This window comes from Argiope bruennichi, chromosome 2, assembly GCF_947563725.1.
Source record: "Argiope bruennichi chromosome 2, qqArgBrue1.1, whole genome shotgun sequence".
Taxonomy (NCBI): Eukaryota; Metazoa; Arthropoda; class Arachnida; order Araneae; family Araneidae; genus Argiope; species Argiope bruennichi.
Window position 1 is genome coordinate 4607885 of NC_079152.1, and position 14272 is coordinate 4622156.

The 14272-nt window shown below is 26.3% G+C and overlaps 1 protein-coding gene across 3 annotated transcripts in view; it reads right to left on the reverse strand.

Annotated features, from left to right (window-relative positions):
- Window positions 1-14272, reverse strand: part of LOC129989458 (serine/threonine-protein kinase D3-like) — a 55803-nt gene that overhangs the window by 16816 nt on the left and 24715 nt on the right. For all 3 annotated transcript variants that reach the window (XM_056098030.1, XM_056098021.1, XM_056098013.1), the window contains 6 exons: window positions 11506-11704; window positions 9371-9448; window positions 6859-7006; window positions 4475-4598; window positions 4276-4353; window positions 1943-2162 (listed from right to left, as the gene is read on the reverse strand). In XM_056098030.1, coding sequence (XP_055954005.1) covers window positions 1943-2162; window positions 4276-4353; window positions 4475-4598; window positions 6859-7006; window positions 9371-9448; window positions 11506-11704 — 847 coding nt within the window. The remainder of the gene's footprint in view (window positions 1-1942; window positions 2163-4275; window positions 4354-4474; window positions 4599-6858; window positions 7007-9370; window positions 9449-11505; window positions 11705-14272) is intronic.

Here is a 14272-nt window from a genome sequence, read left to right on the forward strand (position 1 = left end):
TACTGTAAAATACAATGTTTAGTATATATATACATATATTAAAATTTATATATATATATATATATATATATATATATATATATATATATATATATATATATATATATATATATATATATATATATTTTAAATATATATTATATATATTTAAAATTCAGTGACTTTATTTGAAAATTATGTGTTCATAAAAAGTCACTGAATGCTCTTTCAGATTTGAAAATTATGTATAATTATTAATCATGTTGTTGTTGTTGCTAATCTCCATGGTCTGACTAAGTCAGACCAAATCCAAAAATCCATTGACAAGAAGAAAGTCCAAAACGAGGAAGGGAGAAGAATAAATTTCTCCCCAATGAAATCCTAAACAGTCCAGAATATGTTCAGCAGAGGCCTGATGCTGGCAGCATTTCGGGCAAAGAGGGTAAAATTTTTCACCCTGAGAAAAAAGATATTTAAGGTGGCCACTGGCAAGGCACGACAGGCAAGTGTTGGTTTTTCTATCACAAGGAAGATTTAAGGACTGCCCTGGCTCCCCCATGATTAATCATGTAAATATAGTTATTGTAATATTTGTTGATTTCATCTATTTTGATGATGATTTGAGCTTTCCCTGGTACACCAAAGCCTGCTTCATTTTTAATTAATGACATTGAATCGTTTTAGTCAAAGTTTTCTTTATTCCCATCTCTATATACTATCAAGCATATTACAAAAACTACATTACAAACTGCAAATAAATAAATAAAAATAAAAACTTATTTTACTGTAGAATAAATGCAAAAACAAGTTATCATATGAATTTATGCTTAACAGGAAGAAATTGCTAATTTTATTTGCAAAAGAAATAAATTATTGACATCAACAAGAGAAATTATTATTACATATTCTGCTGTTACAAACTTTAGTGTTAAATTTATAATTCAAAAAGAAAAAAAAATTCTTTTACTGCTTTGATAATATGGTCTTGGAATGATTGCATTAGATAGGAACTATTTTTCAGATTTAAGTGCATGATATTAAAAATGCATAGCAGTGATACAATTATAGAAAATAAACTGCATTACCCAGTAAAAGCAAAACAACTTTAAAAAAAAATTTAATTACAAATTTTTTAATATACTAAAAAATATCTTTTATTTTCTCTGTTACTATTTTTGTATTTCTTTAATTTATAATTAATTTGTTAAACATTATAGATTCTTGGACTAATTTTTTTATCTCTCTAATTCACTAACAGGTGCCACCACTAATATGAATAAAAATTTTATTAAACTGACAAATAAATTACCACCAAAAGTTCTGAAAATATTAAAATAAAATAATATCCAGAAAATAAAAGTGTATAAAATTTCAGGACTGTTGCATGTCAAGCTACAAGTGAAAAATTGATTACAAAAATTGGTATCTATACATACGACACAATTCAAATTAATAAAATATGGACTAAAAGCCTCTAAAAATGTAAAAAGATAAATAACAAAGCATATATTCACCATAAAATGAAATGATAAATAATCACGGAAAAAATATCCCAGAATATAATTCATCTAAATGGGAATTATAATGTAACATTAAAATATTTTTTCTTGCAATAGTTGTGTAAATAACATCCTTATTATCAACTATAAAAATTTGAGATATGGGAGTTTTTTTTTTTATTCCAAATAAAATTTGGAAAACTGAGATTAGTTCATAATTAATCTTTAATTATTAATTGCTAAGTAATGAAATGATTATATCAAAATGAAAAAATAGATTAAGCATGAAAGAATCAAAATTAACAGTTTTTAAAATGAATAATACATCCAAACCTAGCAAACAATATTATTATTTTTTCCGTTTAATAGAAGATTTTTTTTAAAATTATACTGGATGTTTTGTAAGCTAGATAGCTGAAAATTTATAAATAATCTCATGCAAAGTGAAAGAAATATAAATATACCTTTACTTCCAGGTGTAGCCGAATTTGCTACTTTTGGAGTATCCACAGGCATGAGTGCTTGTCTTATAGCTGTCTCCCATGCTTTCAAGATATTAATGTCATCCATTATGTAATAATCTACATTAGCTGTACGGAGTTCTAAATAATAGCCTGGATTTTGTTCCGAACACAAGTTTTGTTTGGGAAGCTCAACTGACAAGATCTCTGACAGGGGAATTTCCTAATAAGAAAATAATCTTTCATTAATAGATTTGAATCTAAAAATGGATGTTCACAAAAAAGGAATAATTCACTAGAAACTTAACAAAATATATTACACATATATATGAGCATTATTGGTCATAATTATTAAATAGGAATGTTATTTCATGTTAAATTATAAAAATAACTTTATAATTTTAATCTTTAGTGATTTTTAGTAACCTATTTCTTTCTCCTTAATTTCATATAAAGTTTACTTATTTCTTAAAATACAACTATAGTTTAGAAAACACTTTATACCATATATTTTAACTATTTATAATTGAAATGATTAATGACAAATTTATATTTATGTGAGAATGAAATGCCTCAAAATGTTACATTAATCAAAAATAATGCCCTGAAATTTATCAAAATTTTTATTTGGATTACCAACCTGTGATGAATTAAAAAAAATTAATTCATCACAGGTTGGGAGGGGGGCTTTAAACAGTCAAGCCTGCAGAATTTCCCAAATGTTCAGCAATTTCTATTAATTGCCTCAACATTATTTAAGATGAAAAGAAAAAAAAAAAAAAAACTACAAAAAATTGTTGATGTTAAGTATCTACTATTGTATAAGAACTTAGTGCCATTTGACAGACTCCATCAAGGCAAGGAAATAATTTAAACAGGAAGCAAAGACTATGTTTGCTAGACTGGGACAATAGAAAAGAAGACATATTACAAAAGACTTCAAAATGTCAAATAAAAAAAATCATATATATGAAAACAAAAAAAATGACCAAGCACTTGGCCTACACAAAGAACATTTAAGATATCAGACTTTTAAAACAATGTTTCAAGGTCAGAAAAAAGCAAACAAAAGGTTTTTAAAGAAAGACATTAAAGAATGTGTTGACAATCTGGCGAGACATTAAAACAGATGAATATCCAGCAGACAAAAACATGAAGGTGGAAATATGATGGTAGAAGAATGCTATTTCTCTAAAAGTTGAAATGTGATATGAAATTGTGATAATTGATAATAAAAATAACCAGAAATATAAATGTAAATAATCTATTCTAGAAACTAAATTCTGAAAAAAAAAAAATCAATTATAAATTTTCATGTGAATCAACATTATATTTTTTTTTAGCATACAGTTCAAGATTTGTCACAGATTATATCTTAAAATACAAGATAAAGACAATAAAGTGTTGATCACAAAACATAAACCTTAATTCTACTGGAAATTTGTTTGATTTTGAATCAGACCCTTTTGAAAAGCAAAAATAAATAATTAAATTTTTAACTATTCAAAAATGACATGTATGCATCAGCTTGGAAACAATGCAGAAACAAGTTGATAGCATACGAATCCAAGATTTAACTTGTGATTCAGAACAGAGGTCCAACTAAATATACAACAATAATATCCAATTTTAACTTGCAGTGTGTCTTTTTTGTTGCATTTTCTGGTGAAACAACTGTAAACAATACAAAATAGAATAATATAAATATAATTTGATTCAGAAATATACTCTTTTGCTTTTTTTTTTTTTTTTTTTTTGCTATTTGACAACCTTGCTAATGAATGTGATAACATGAATAAGATTTTACAAACATTAACCTTAAAAAAAAAACCCAAAAAAAAAACCCTTAAAACATTAGTTGCAGAGAGTGAACTAAAATACTTTGTTGCCTTTTTTCAAGGAACGCAAAAGTCTTGACATTTCAATCTACTAGGTAAAGATAGAGTGGCAAGATACACAAAAAAAGACTAAGTTGAATGGATTTCATCAAGAGTAAAAATAAATAAATAAAAGTGGTTCAGAAAATAAATTAACTGGGCAAAAATAGAGAACCACTAATATATTCATCGCAATGATTATAAAATAAATAGATGCAATTCAATTTTTTAAAATTTGGCAGCAACTTTTTATCTTTTGAGAGAGGAATATTTATTAGAACTATTTTTCTGGAGTATTAATTATTTAAAATTTTGAAATGCTAATTTCTTAATGTTCAATTTTCTTTAAATGCAAATTTTAATCTGATTATAAAATTATTAAATTCCATCAAAAATTTATATTTTTAACAACATTTAAATTTTGCATTGCTATAGTAAATAGTTTCGTATGATGTTTACCTTATAATACTTAGAAGTTGTATCATTTTGGAATAGAGTCACACTTTTTGTATCCAACCTCCAGAAATGTCTTTTTCTCTAAAATAAAAATAAAATGTTAGAAACTCAGATTAGAATTTTTTTTTTTTTTACTGAGAAGTTAAGAATATTTATAATTATACTTATTTTAGTCAGAATATATATATAACATAGTCATTACCATTCCTTCTCTATTGGTGTGGTGAACCAACCAACCTTCCTTAAGTACTTTGTAATTCTTCCCCTTTGTATGTTTAATACTTTGAACAATTCTTTGCAAAGGAATGTTATTGCTTGAAGCTTCACTATAAAGAAGAAGTCTGTTAGAAGTATTAGATAAAAAAATACCGAATAAATGAATTTAATAAAAACAGTTTTTAAGAACATATTTTTATGAATATATTAAAAGGGTTAATTTTTTCAAATGTTAAATATATCCAGGGTAGCCATCATTTCTGCTGTTTGTTATTTCCAGGTTTTTAAAGAAATTTCCCTGACTTTTTTCGGATATATCTAATATCTTCAAAACAATGATATTTTATTTTCTTTATTGCACAAAATGCTATGTAAAAAATTGTTCTACTCTTTTACTGAAATCAATGTAAAACTTTAATGCTCAGAAAACAAAAAATAACTTATTGAATTTTAGATAAGCTTCTTCAATTATGTAAAATACTTTTTAAAAAATATATATAAACCAACAACAGAAGATATATGCCCATCAAGATCAACATTTAGCTAACCAGTCACATTTCAGAACCGTTTGTTAGATTTATTTATGAAAGATGCACATTGGCAGAGTACTTAAAAATGAAATTATTTGTTTTTATTCAGTTTATCAACACACAAATCAGAGCTGAACAATACTTCTATTACCAGAAAAAACAACAAAAGAAAATGAAATGACTGCATCAAAATAAAAAAAAATATTCAATGATATGAAATTTGCATTAATTTTAGCCTACCAATTACAGTAAAAAACTCCCCTACATACTGGCTGAATGTTTAACCTCTAACATCCATATGAAAAGTGGGGGGGGGGGGGAGGAGGAAAATAATTCCATGTCATTTTTTTTTTTATTGCATAAAAAGAAAAATGGGGGATGAGTTAAAAAAAATAGCATGAATGAATTTTGCAAATTTTAGTGGCAATCGGTTTCATACACATCAAAACATATACTGCTATTTCCCTTTCATTTTACAATTTCTTGAGAAAATTAAAACAGAAATGTGTACCTATACTCTATCAAGCAAATTAATTTCTTGTACTTAATATTATTTTTAAATTTTGGAGCATTTTCTCAACTGTATAGAGAAATTTCAATATATGCGAAATGAAAAGAATATGAATAGAAAATATATGCAATAATGTTCATTTTAAGTTGTTCACAATGTCCATCCATTTAAAGAATTTACCAAAAGATTAATATTTATAAAATATAAAAATAGCACAAAAAATGCTTAAGAAAATATTACCAATAGCATAAGGTATTTTAAAATTCATTAAAAACGTAAAGAGTCAAAAGTTTAAATGTTATTTATATTAGTTTTGACTATCAATACTCAAAATTCTTACTTCTACTTTCAGAACATGTGGTACGATAGATTTGACGATCAAATGGAGTAGGGAGGGGGAGGGAGAATAAATAATAATAATAATAATATTTTTTTAATAACGTGACATGCTGAAAAAAAAAGCAAAAGCTTTGGGGGGGAAATACTATATATATATGCAATAAATCAGACATGGTGGTTAATCTTTATTTCCCATTGGTAGTTATAAATATTAATTTAACCAACTTTTATATACCTAAACTGTCTTCACTATAAATTCAACCTCAATTACAAGTTGACCTAAAAACAATTAATTAATGAATTATAATACCAGTGGATTATAATCATAACACCATAAATAATGCAAGAGAACGGTGAAAAGGCATAAATTTTTTTAGACAAGCATACAGTAAGATGAATAATGAGCTGGTTAATTCTATTTATTCATGAAACAGCCAGAACAATTTAAATGAGAATGCATTGTAAACCACCAGACACATGACAGTTATTCCTCAGAATTAAAGGATCCTCTTAAATACAACACTGCCATTGTCAAATAATTGAAATTTTAGTCCTTCATAATTTAAATTTAAATCTTCTGGCAGATAGCACATGCACAGAAATAGATATGGCCTCTATTTTTGACTATCAATAAATGCCAATGTTGCATTCCATCTGGGGGGGGGGACAGTGAATTGTCAAGTTCAATAAGGATTACTGATGACAAAAAATTCAAGTTTTAGAATAATTTCCCTGATGATTCCTGGTTGGCTGACCATCTTGTTCTATTTTTTTCCCCCATTACAAGCCAAGTTAAATAAAATCATGTAAAAACATTATCACTACATAGTTAATAGTATTAATTACTTAATCCACATATTATAATTGAAATAACACTTTAATACTTAATAATAAAAATGACCACACAAAAAAAGAAAAAAGATTTGCATACTTAATATTTCAAACAAATAAAAATGAAAAATATTAAAAGCACGTAAAAATGCAACTTACTGAACAGGGATTTTAGATTCATCATCTTGCAAATCCTGCACAAGAGGCTTTTCAAGGGATGTGTCACTTTCTTCACCAGATTCTTCATCAACATGGTCACCTTTTTCATTATCATTCTCACTAGTTGAGTTCTTGGAATTTTCACAATCTGTAAAATTTAGAAAAGCTCGATGACGGAAATCAAGAATAATCACTATTAATAATAAACAAGAATTTAGAACTATGTGTATGCTAAAGCTTGGCGCAATGAAGTGAATAAAGAAAATGTACAAAAGTTTTTAAAAAATTTAATAAAATAAAAAAAATCTAATCAATTTTTGTTCATTTTTCCATTATATTTTTTGGATATATTATGACATTAAGATAATTTTTATATCATCTGAAAACTTAAAATATTTTTTAAAACCAAATACAGATGTTTCACAAATTTTCACTGATTTTTTTAAGGTTTTAGATACATTTTTGAGCAAAATTTCCATTATTGAAATTAACTCAATATTGTTTCGATTGTTGTTACAACCTAAATCTGAAAATTTGTTTTTCTAGGATATAAAAATTATGAAATATATCCAGCATTTCACAAAATTTCTGATATTCAAAGATTTCAATTATTATATTTACATATTTTATGCTATGTTTCAATTTAGCAAGCAATTTATCAGCATTTGAAATTTAAAAGTTATTTTGGTTCAGATTAAAATTAAATTTTGAGGAACACGACAGAGGATCAAAATGCTGCATAAAATAATAAACTAAATATTATGTATTATATGTCTATCAAAATCTGAAGTTTTATAATACTTTGCTAAGAATAAGCTTAAAACCAAGCTACACATACAAGATTTTATTGAAATACTTCACAAGCAATAATGCCAAAGGGAAACAGCATCATAATAAAATAAAATATGAAAATTCAGCTTTGTTTTTACTGGAGTAAGCTCTGTTTTTATTGGAGTATATCCTGAAATATGAAAGAATATTTCATTCCACAAAATTATTTAAGAGTTAAACAGGCAAGGGGAAGAGTAGATAATCCAATCCAGAAAAAAATTCTTTTTAAATTGTTATATAAATTAATGTTTTTGAATTTGTAATAAAAATTTATAATTGCAACAATAATAATACTGCAGTAAAAATTGCTGCTATAGCCAACAAATTGCTGTGCAAATTGTTGTTTCTCCAATTTGAAACTTACTCAATTTTCACTTGCCTTGAATATTTGCTTTTCAATTTTTGAAAATCTCCTATGGGTAGTCCTTCATAATAGAGATTCTCTTTATAAACAATACTAGTTATATTGGATATGATTTTTTTTTTTTATTGGGATGAACACTGATGAAAACAAAGTATAGGTTTGAATATTTTTAAATTCCCAAAAGTAAAAATAGAGAATTACTTAATAAGAGTTTGAAAGGATTCATACATGATTAAAAATGTCAGTTTTCTGAAGATTTTCAAATTAAAAAGGTAATATAAGCAATAGAAAGAAAAGACAAGATAATGAACCAATAAGCTACTTTAAAATGAGCATAATTTTCCATAATTAAGATTTTATAGAACTGGATGCATGATAATGTGTTTTATAAATTAGAATTATAGCATTCTTGCCATTTTGCAGCATAATTATTATGTTTTCAAGAAGGTGTTAATTTATCTCAGAAAAATTACTAAATAATAAATAAAAAGAAAAATAAAGATTTCAGTTTGGCACAATATTCAAAATTTTATTCTATGGAATTGCTTGTATAAAAAGTACAACTACATATTATAATTATGTTTCATAAAAAACAAGTGTTCCACAAATAAGAATCAGTATATACAACAGAATGATAAACCACTACCACTGAAGTTTGCCATTAACAAATATTTGTAAGCAAACAAATCCTGACATTAAAAAAAAAAAAAATCATTTTATTGCATAAACAATTTAATGAAGACAAATTTTAATTCACATTTTTATCAGTAAAGTAAAAAGCTGATATACTTTTAAGTATATTATTTTTAACAATTTATTTGGAAAAAATTATTATTAATTCTGCAATAACTCTTTTCGAAAATTCATCGCTAGGTACACCATGTGTAGATAATCAAAATTTAATTAATTAATTAATAACTATTAAGTTCAGAAAATGTTTAAATATTGCATAGCTGTTGAAGATCCAAAAGTATAGAATAATTTATGATATACTAAGAATAAAATAAATAAAACTTTTGTATTTGAAGACAAAAAAGGAAAACATTTAATTATTATTTATTCTTAATCTTTAACTTATAATAATAAATATTGCAAAATCTTGTACTTGTATTGTTGTAATAGAATGGAAATAAGTTAAATTTAACAGACTAATTAAATGTTGAAAATTTTAAAATACTATCTTGTCATCTAGGATGCATCGGTGTAAAATTTTTTTTTAATATAGCCCATCAAAAATGTGGCATAAAATTGATTATAAAACTACATTTACAGAAACTTGGAACAAATCATGTTAAATAACAAATGAAGAGCACTTACTTTCTTTAGGGGCTTCTCCAGTACAATCCGTAGGAATACATTCAAGACATTTACGTTTGTGAACATTTAATTTGCAATCTGGGGGTGAAAAAATATTTTAATCTTTTAAATATATTTAACTAACAAAAAAAGTATATTTAAAAAAAACAATTTCTAAGAATGTCAAGATTTAAATAGGATGAGAATTGATTTATGCTTAAATAAGCAGCACAGGAGTGCAGAGGAGCCATAAACCCTCTGTTTTGATCAAATTAAAACTTAAGCAGTTATTACTACAGTGATTAGCAACAGAAAGTACCACAGAGTAAGAACTGTTTTAAATTTCTTTGTTGGAGAAATCTCCAATGAAATTTATCATAAACTCCAATAAATATAAGTAAAAGACTGTCTCGAGTGAACCTAAGCATTTAAATGGTGCAAGTACTTTAGAGAAGCAAATTAAGACTGACAAGGCATGCAGTTTGTGGATAGCAGCATTATTGTTATTCAGGTTTTTAGGGAGAGAGTAGACCAACTAAGAAATATAGAAAGAAATGAAAAAGGAGTCAGGACATTTCAAGAATGTTGCAAAAAAATGTGTCAAATTCCAGATATATCTTATCTTGGAGAACCCGATACATGCATTTGACAGCCAGCACTGTTACAATGGAGTGTTAAAGAGACAGTTAATCCATTCAGCTTCTCATGGATACTGTTATGGAAAATACAGATGTGCAATTATATACAGATGTGCAATTATATACAGATGTGCAGCTTGAATGTATTATAGAGAAATAATTTTTCCCAAAGGGGAAAAAGTACTATTTATAGCAAGATTCATTTTTACAAGATTTCCCTGCATGTAGCATATAACAAATATCTTTCCCAGACAGCAAACAGTATGTAATAAAATGTTCAATAAAAATCTAGTAGTTAAAATTTTTACAATCATAAAATTTAAATTTCAAAAAATAAATATCATTCCAAAGATATGTGGCCAAGTTAATAAAATCTAAGCTAGTTCCTTGTGAAAAGCAGTTTTTGTTCCCATTGAGAGTTATTAGGCTGAGATATCTACAACAAGGATCATTTTTGAGATTATGTTTGAAACAGAACATAGTTTAAATTGCACTTCCAGTTTAAAATATTACAATAACTTGTTGTTGCTTAAAGAAGTGTCAACTGAAGAGTGTTTCGCAGCACTTTCCCTCAATCTGCAACCGATATCAGCTGATAAAATAAATCTGATCAGTGATTGCATTATATTTCTAGATGTTTCTGTTGTTCTGTCTACTTCAAAACAAAAATGTACAGTTTTATCAAGCATGGAAGCAGAATATATAGCTTTATCGGAAGTTGTGAAAGAAGTTATTTGATTTAAGAGAATAATAAAAGTTAAATAAACCCAAAATATTTTGCAATAATCAAAGTGCTATATTTTACACCATATTGATTACTCATTATTATCATTTTTGTCAAAAAAAATTTTGATGCAGATTAGGATGTAGAGTCGCTTCAGTAACATCAATTTATTGTATCATCAAGTTTCTGAAGAAGTTAAAAATGTGTAACAAAATTAAGTCACCATAGAAACAGTTTTTTTTTCCCCTTGTTTGGAAGATTTAATGTGAATAAGAATGAATAAAATATTGTAAGTAAAAAATTAATAATAATAATTTTATTGAAGTCAGAGATATGTTTTTATATACTTGCATACATGATGCTTCAGCTCTATTTTAATTCTCGGTGTTTATAAAGTCGTCGTTTGTTATTAATAGCTATGCATGAATAACTAAGAATTCTGAAAACTAAACTATAAAAGTTCAAGCACACATTTTGTTATATACCATTAAAAAACATTGTTTGCTAAATCAAACAGATATTCATTATGAACTACGAGTTTGACACTCATGCAATAAATTTTTAATTAAATGATTTATTTCTAATTAAGTCTGAATTTTTTTATTAAATAAACTCAGGTATAATTAGGTCAATCAAAATTCAAATACCAGACAAAACTCTACTTGATCAATTTCAAGTCTGTTGCAATATGGTACATAAAGTGCATGAAATGCATGTGGCAACCACTGTAGACTGAACTAACCTTATCGCAGCAAATTATAGTCAGAAGTTTTTAATATAGTTCAAAAACTTGCCTTTGCATTGCATCCCTTGTCGAATGAGTCCTTTCAGCAATTTCTTACAATAGCAACAGACTGTGGGCCTAGTGTAGGAATGAATTTCAAAGCGATGAGGAACTTTTATCTTCCCAGTGGACAGTTTTTCAGTGCAGGGCATCTTTCCAGGAGGGAGAGAAGGAGACTTCCTGTTTCGATTTGGCGAAGGTGGTTGGAACTAAAGGGGATAAAAAAGAAATATTTCAGAGCTAAAATTTATCATCTAACAGCAATTAATTAATAGAGAATCTCCATTTCTATGTTTTTATGAGTAAATGATAACTCACACAATTTAAAGATTAAAAATTTTACATAGCAATATTTAAATATTTAATATGAATATTTGTTTTATTTTGAATGGGGACATACAATTTTCAGGCAGCATATCCAATTGTCATCAAACACAATTTTAGAGCATCAAAATGTCACAGTTCAAAAAGAAAGTAACACAAGGTAATAATATAGAAGAATATATAAAAATTAAAAGATTTATTAATTGTAACTAAGACACATATGTATATCTAATCTAATTCTAGTTAACATTATAAGTATTAGTTCTTTAACACAAAGAAATTTTGGTAGAAAAGATTTAAACTTGAAGCCCTTTGGTCATCAAAAGGGGAACTTTCTGAATATTAATGAATTAGCACAAGTAATAACTTTTACAGAATAACCACATACCAAAAATACATATATTTATCCAAGATGGGATGGTTACAATATAACTCATTCAGAAAAATTTGTTTTGAACAGAGTGTTCAGATTTTAAAATCAAGTAAGGAAAAAACAATATGGCCAAGAAGGAAAAAACAATATGGGATTTAAAAATTCATTAATAAAAAAGTAGTACTATAAATTATAACATGACATTAACTTCAAAATTACAGAAAAAAAAAAAGGCAAAAATTATACATGCTTATTTAGTCTTCATAATATACGAGAAATTAATTTTAAGTTAAATAGAATTTGAGCTGATTAGGATCATAAAATAAGACTTTTTTTTTTATTTTGATAAGATTTTCCAAATGTATTTATTTGAAAATGCAAAAATTATTTCTTAAGTACTAACATATGTTAATTGACATTGTTGATATAATTCTTTCTGAAGATTATGAGAAGAGAAGAAAATTACATGGTATTTGGAAAAACTGTTTAAAGTTCTGTTCTATAAAAAAGAACAATAACAACAGTCTAGTTTATATTTTGTTACTAGTTTATATTTCACATCTCTCTCAAGAATATCTCAGTGAGATTACTCTTAAAATTAATTCATGCTGAACATTAATAACTCTAATCTGACAGAAGACTTTCATAAGTGAAAATATCTACTCATACTAATAAGCACTTCCAAAAATGGGAGGAAATAAAGTAAGTTTTCAGACCCTGTTTACAGAATTCAAAAATCTCAACTGTATTAAATTTTGCCTTCAAATTTGAATAACATTAGATTTCCATTACTTGCATTTGCATCAGGTTAGATATTGATTCTATATCCATGGATGAAGGGAAAGGGAAACAGGAATAAAAATATATTTTCTAAATATTTTTTATTCCTTTATTCCCCCTCCCCTCATACCGTAGCCCTAATTAAATAATGTTTCACCCGAAACTTTAAAAGAATTGCAAATATAAAAATGTTTAAATAGGAATAATGAAAATAAGCCATTAAATCTCCAAGATAATCATAGTGGAATTTCACACCCTTGATTTAATGCTTCAATTAAATTAATGTTTCTCATTTTGACCCATTTTACTCTTTAGGCATAAACATGGGGCCTTTCTGATCTCACCAGCTTTTGTTTTAAGAAAGTTTTAGACATTTCTCAAAATTTGCAGTTATTATAAATTTTTATGAATGATTTAGTAGGAGGAGATAAGAGCAGTAAATAAGGAATAATTCGTGGTTCAGTTTTTCTTGAGTGGTTGGGTACATAAAGTTATTGCTGTGGCAGAAAATGTAAAGTACTATATAAGTATACACAAAGCAATATTTTTAATTAAATTTACTTTTCATGAAAAATGTATGGAAAAATAAAAATAAATTGCTTGATTCTACTCTTTATTTGCTTACATATCATTTTTATATTTTCTTCTCAATATCTCAGAGAGATTACTCTTAAAATTAACATACTTATATACTTACATATATAAAATATCAGATTCAAAGAGTAGTTGTAAAAAACAAATAATAACTGCCTAACAATTTTGGGCCAAATGACCCTATATACGTTTAATATTCTTGTATGTATGCTGTAAAATTAAGTGAACATTAATTAAATCCAGACATGTAAATTGTATTGATTATGGGATTATTGTGCAGCTTCACCAAATTTTTTTTTATCAAGTTTCCAATTTCTTATAGTAAACTTTTTTTTTTTTTTCAATTAAAGGATGCAACTCTTTTTTTATAAATCCATAGGTAAATATGGATGAATAACCGTCAGAGTGGTACTTGTTTTTCAACTATGAAAATATTCACTTTCCCTTTCATTTTGTTCCTTTGCACAAAAAAACATTTCCGCCACAATGCGATTTCCAAATTATAAACTATTTACCAATAAATTTACATTTATTTATATAGAGTTTTTATGAAAATAATATTTTTGTAAACACAAACTGCTATTTTCTAATTTCTGAGATCATAAAACAGTTTCATAATGAATTAATCTTAGAACAGAAGTCAAATTCTTCAATGTTTCCCACTTAAGAATGAATAAAGTGATTATTACCCCACTGGAGGAAAGCG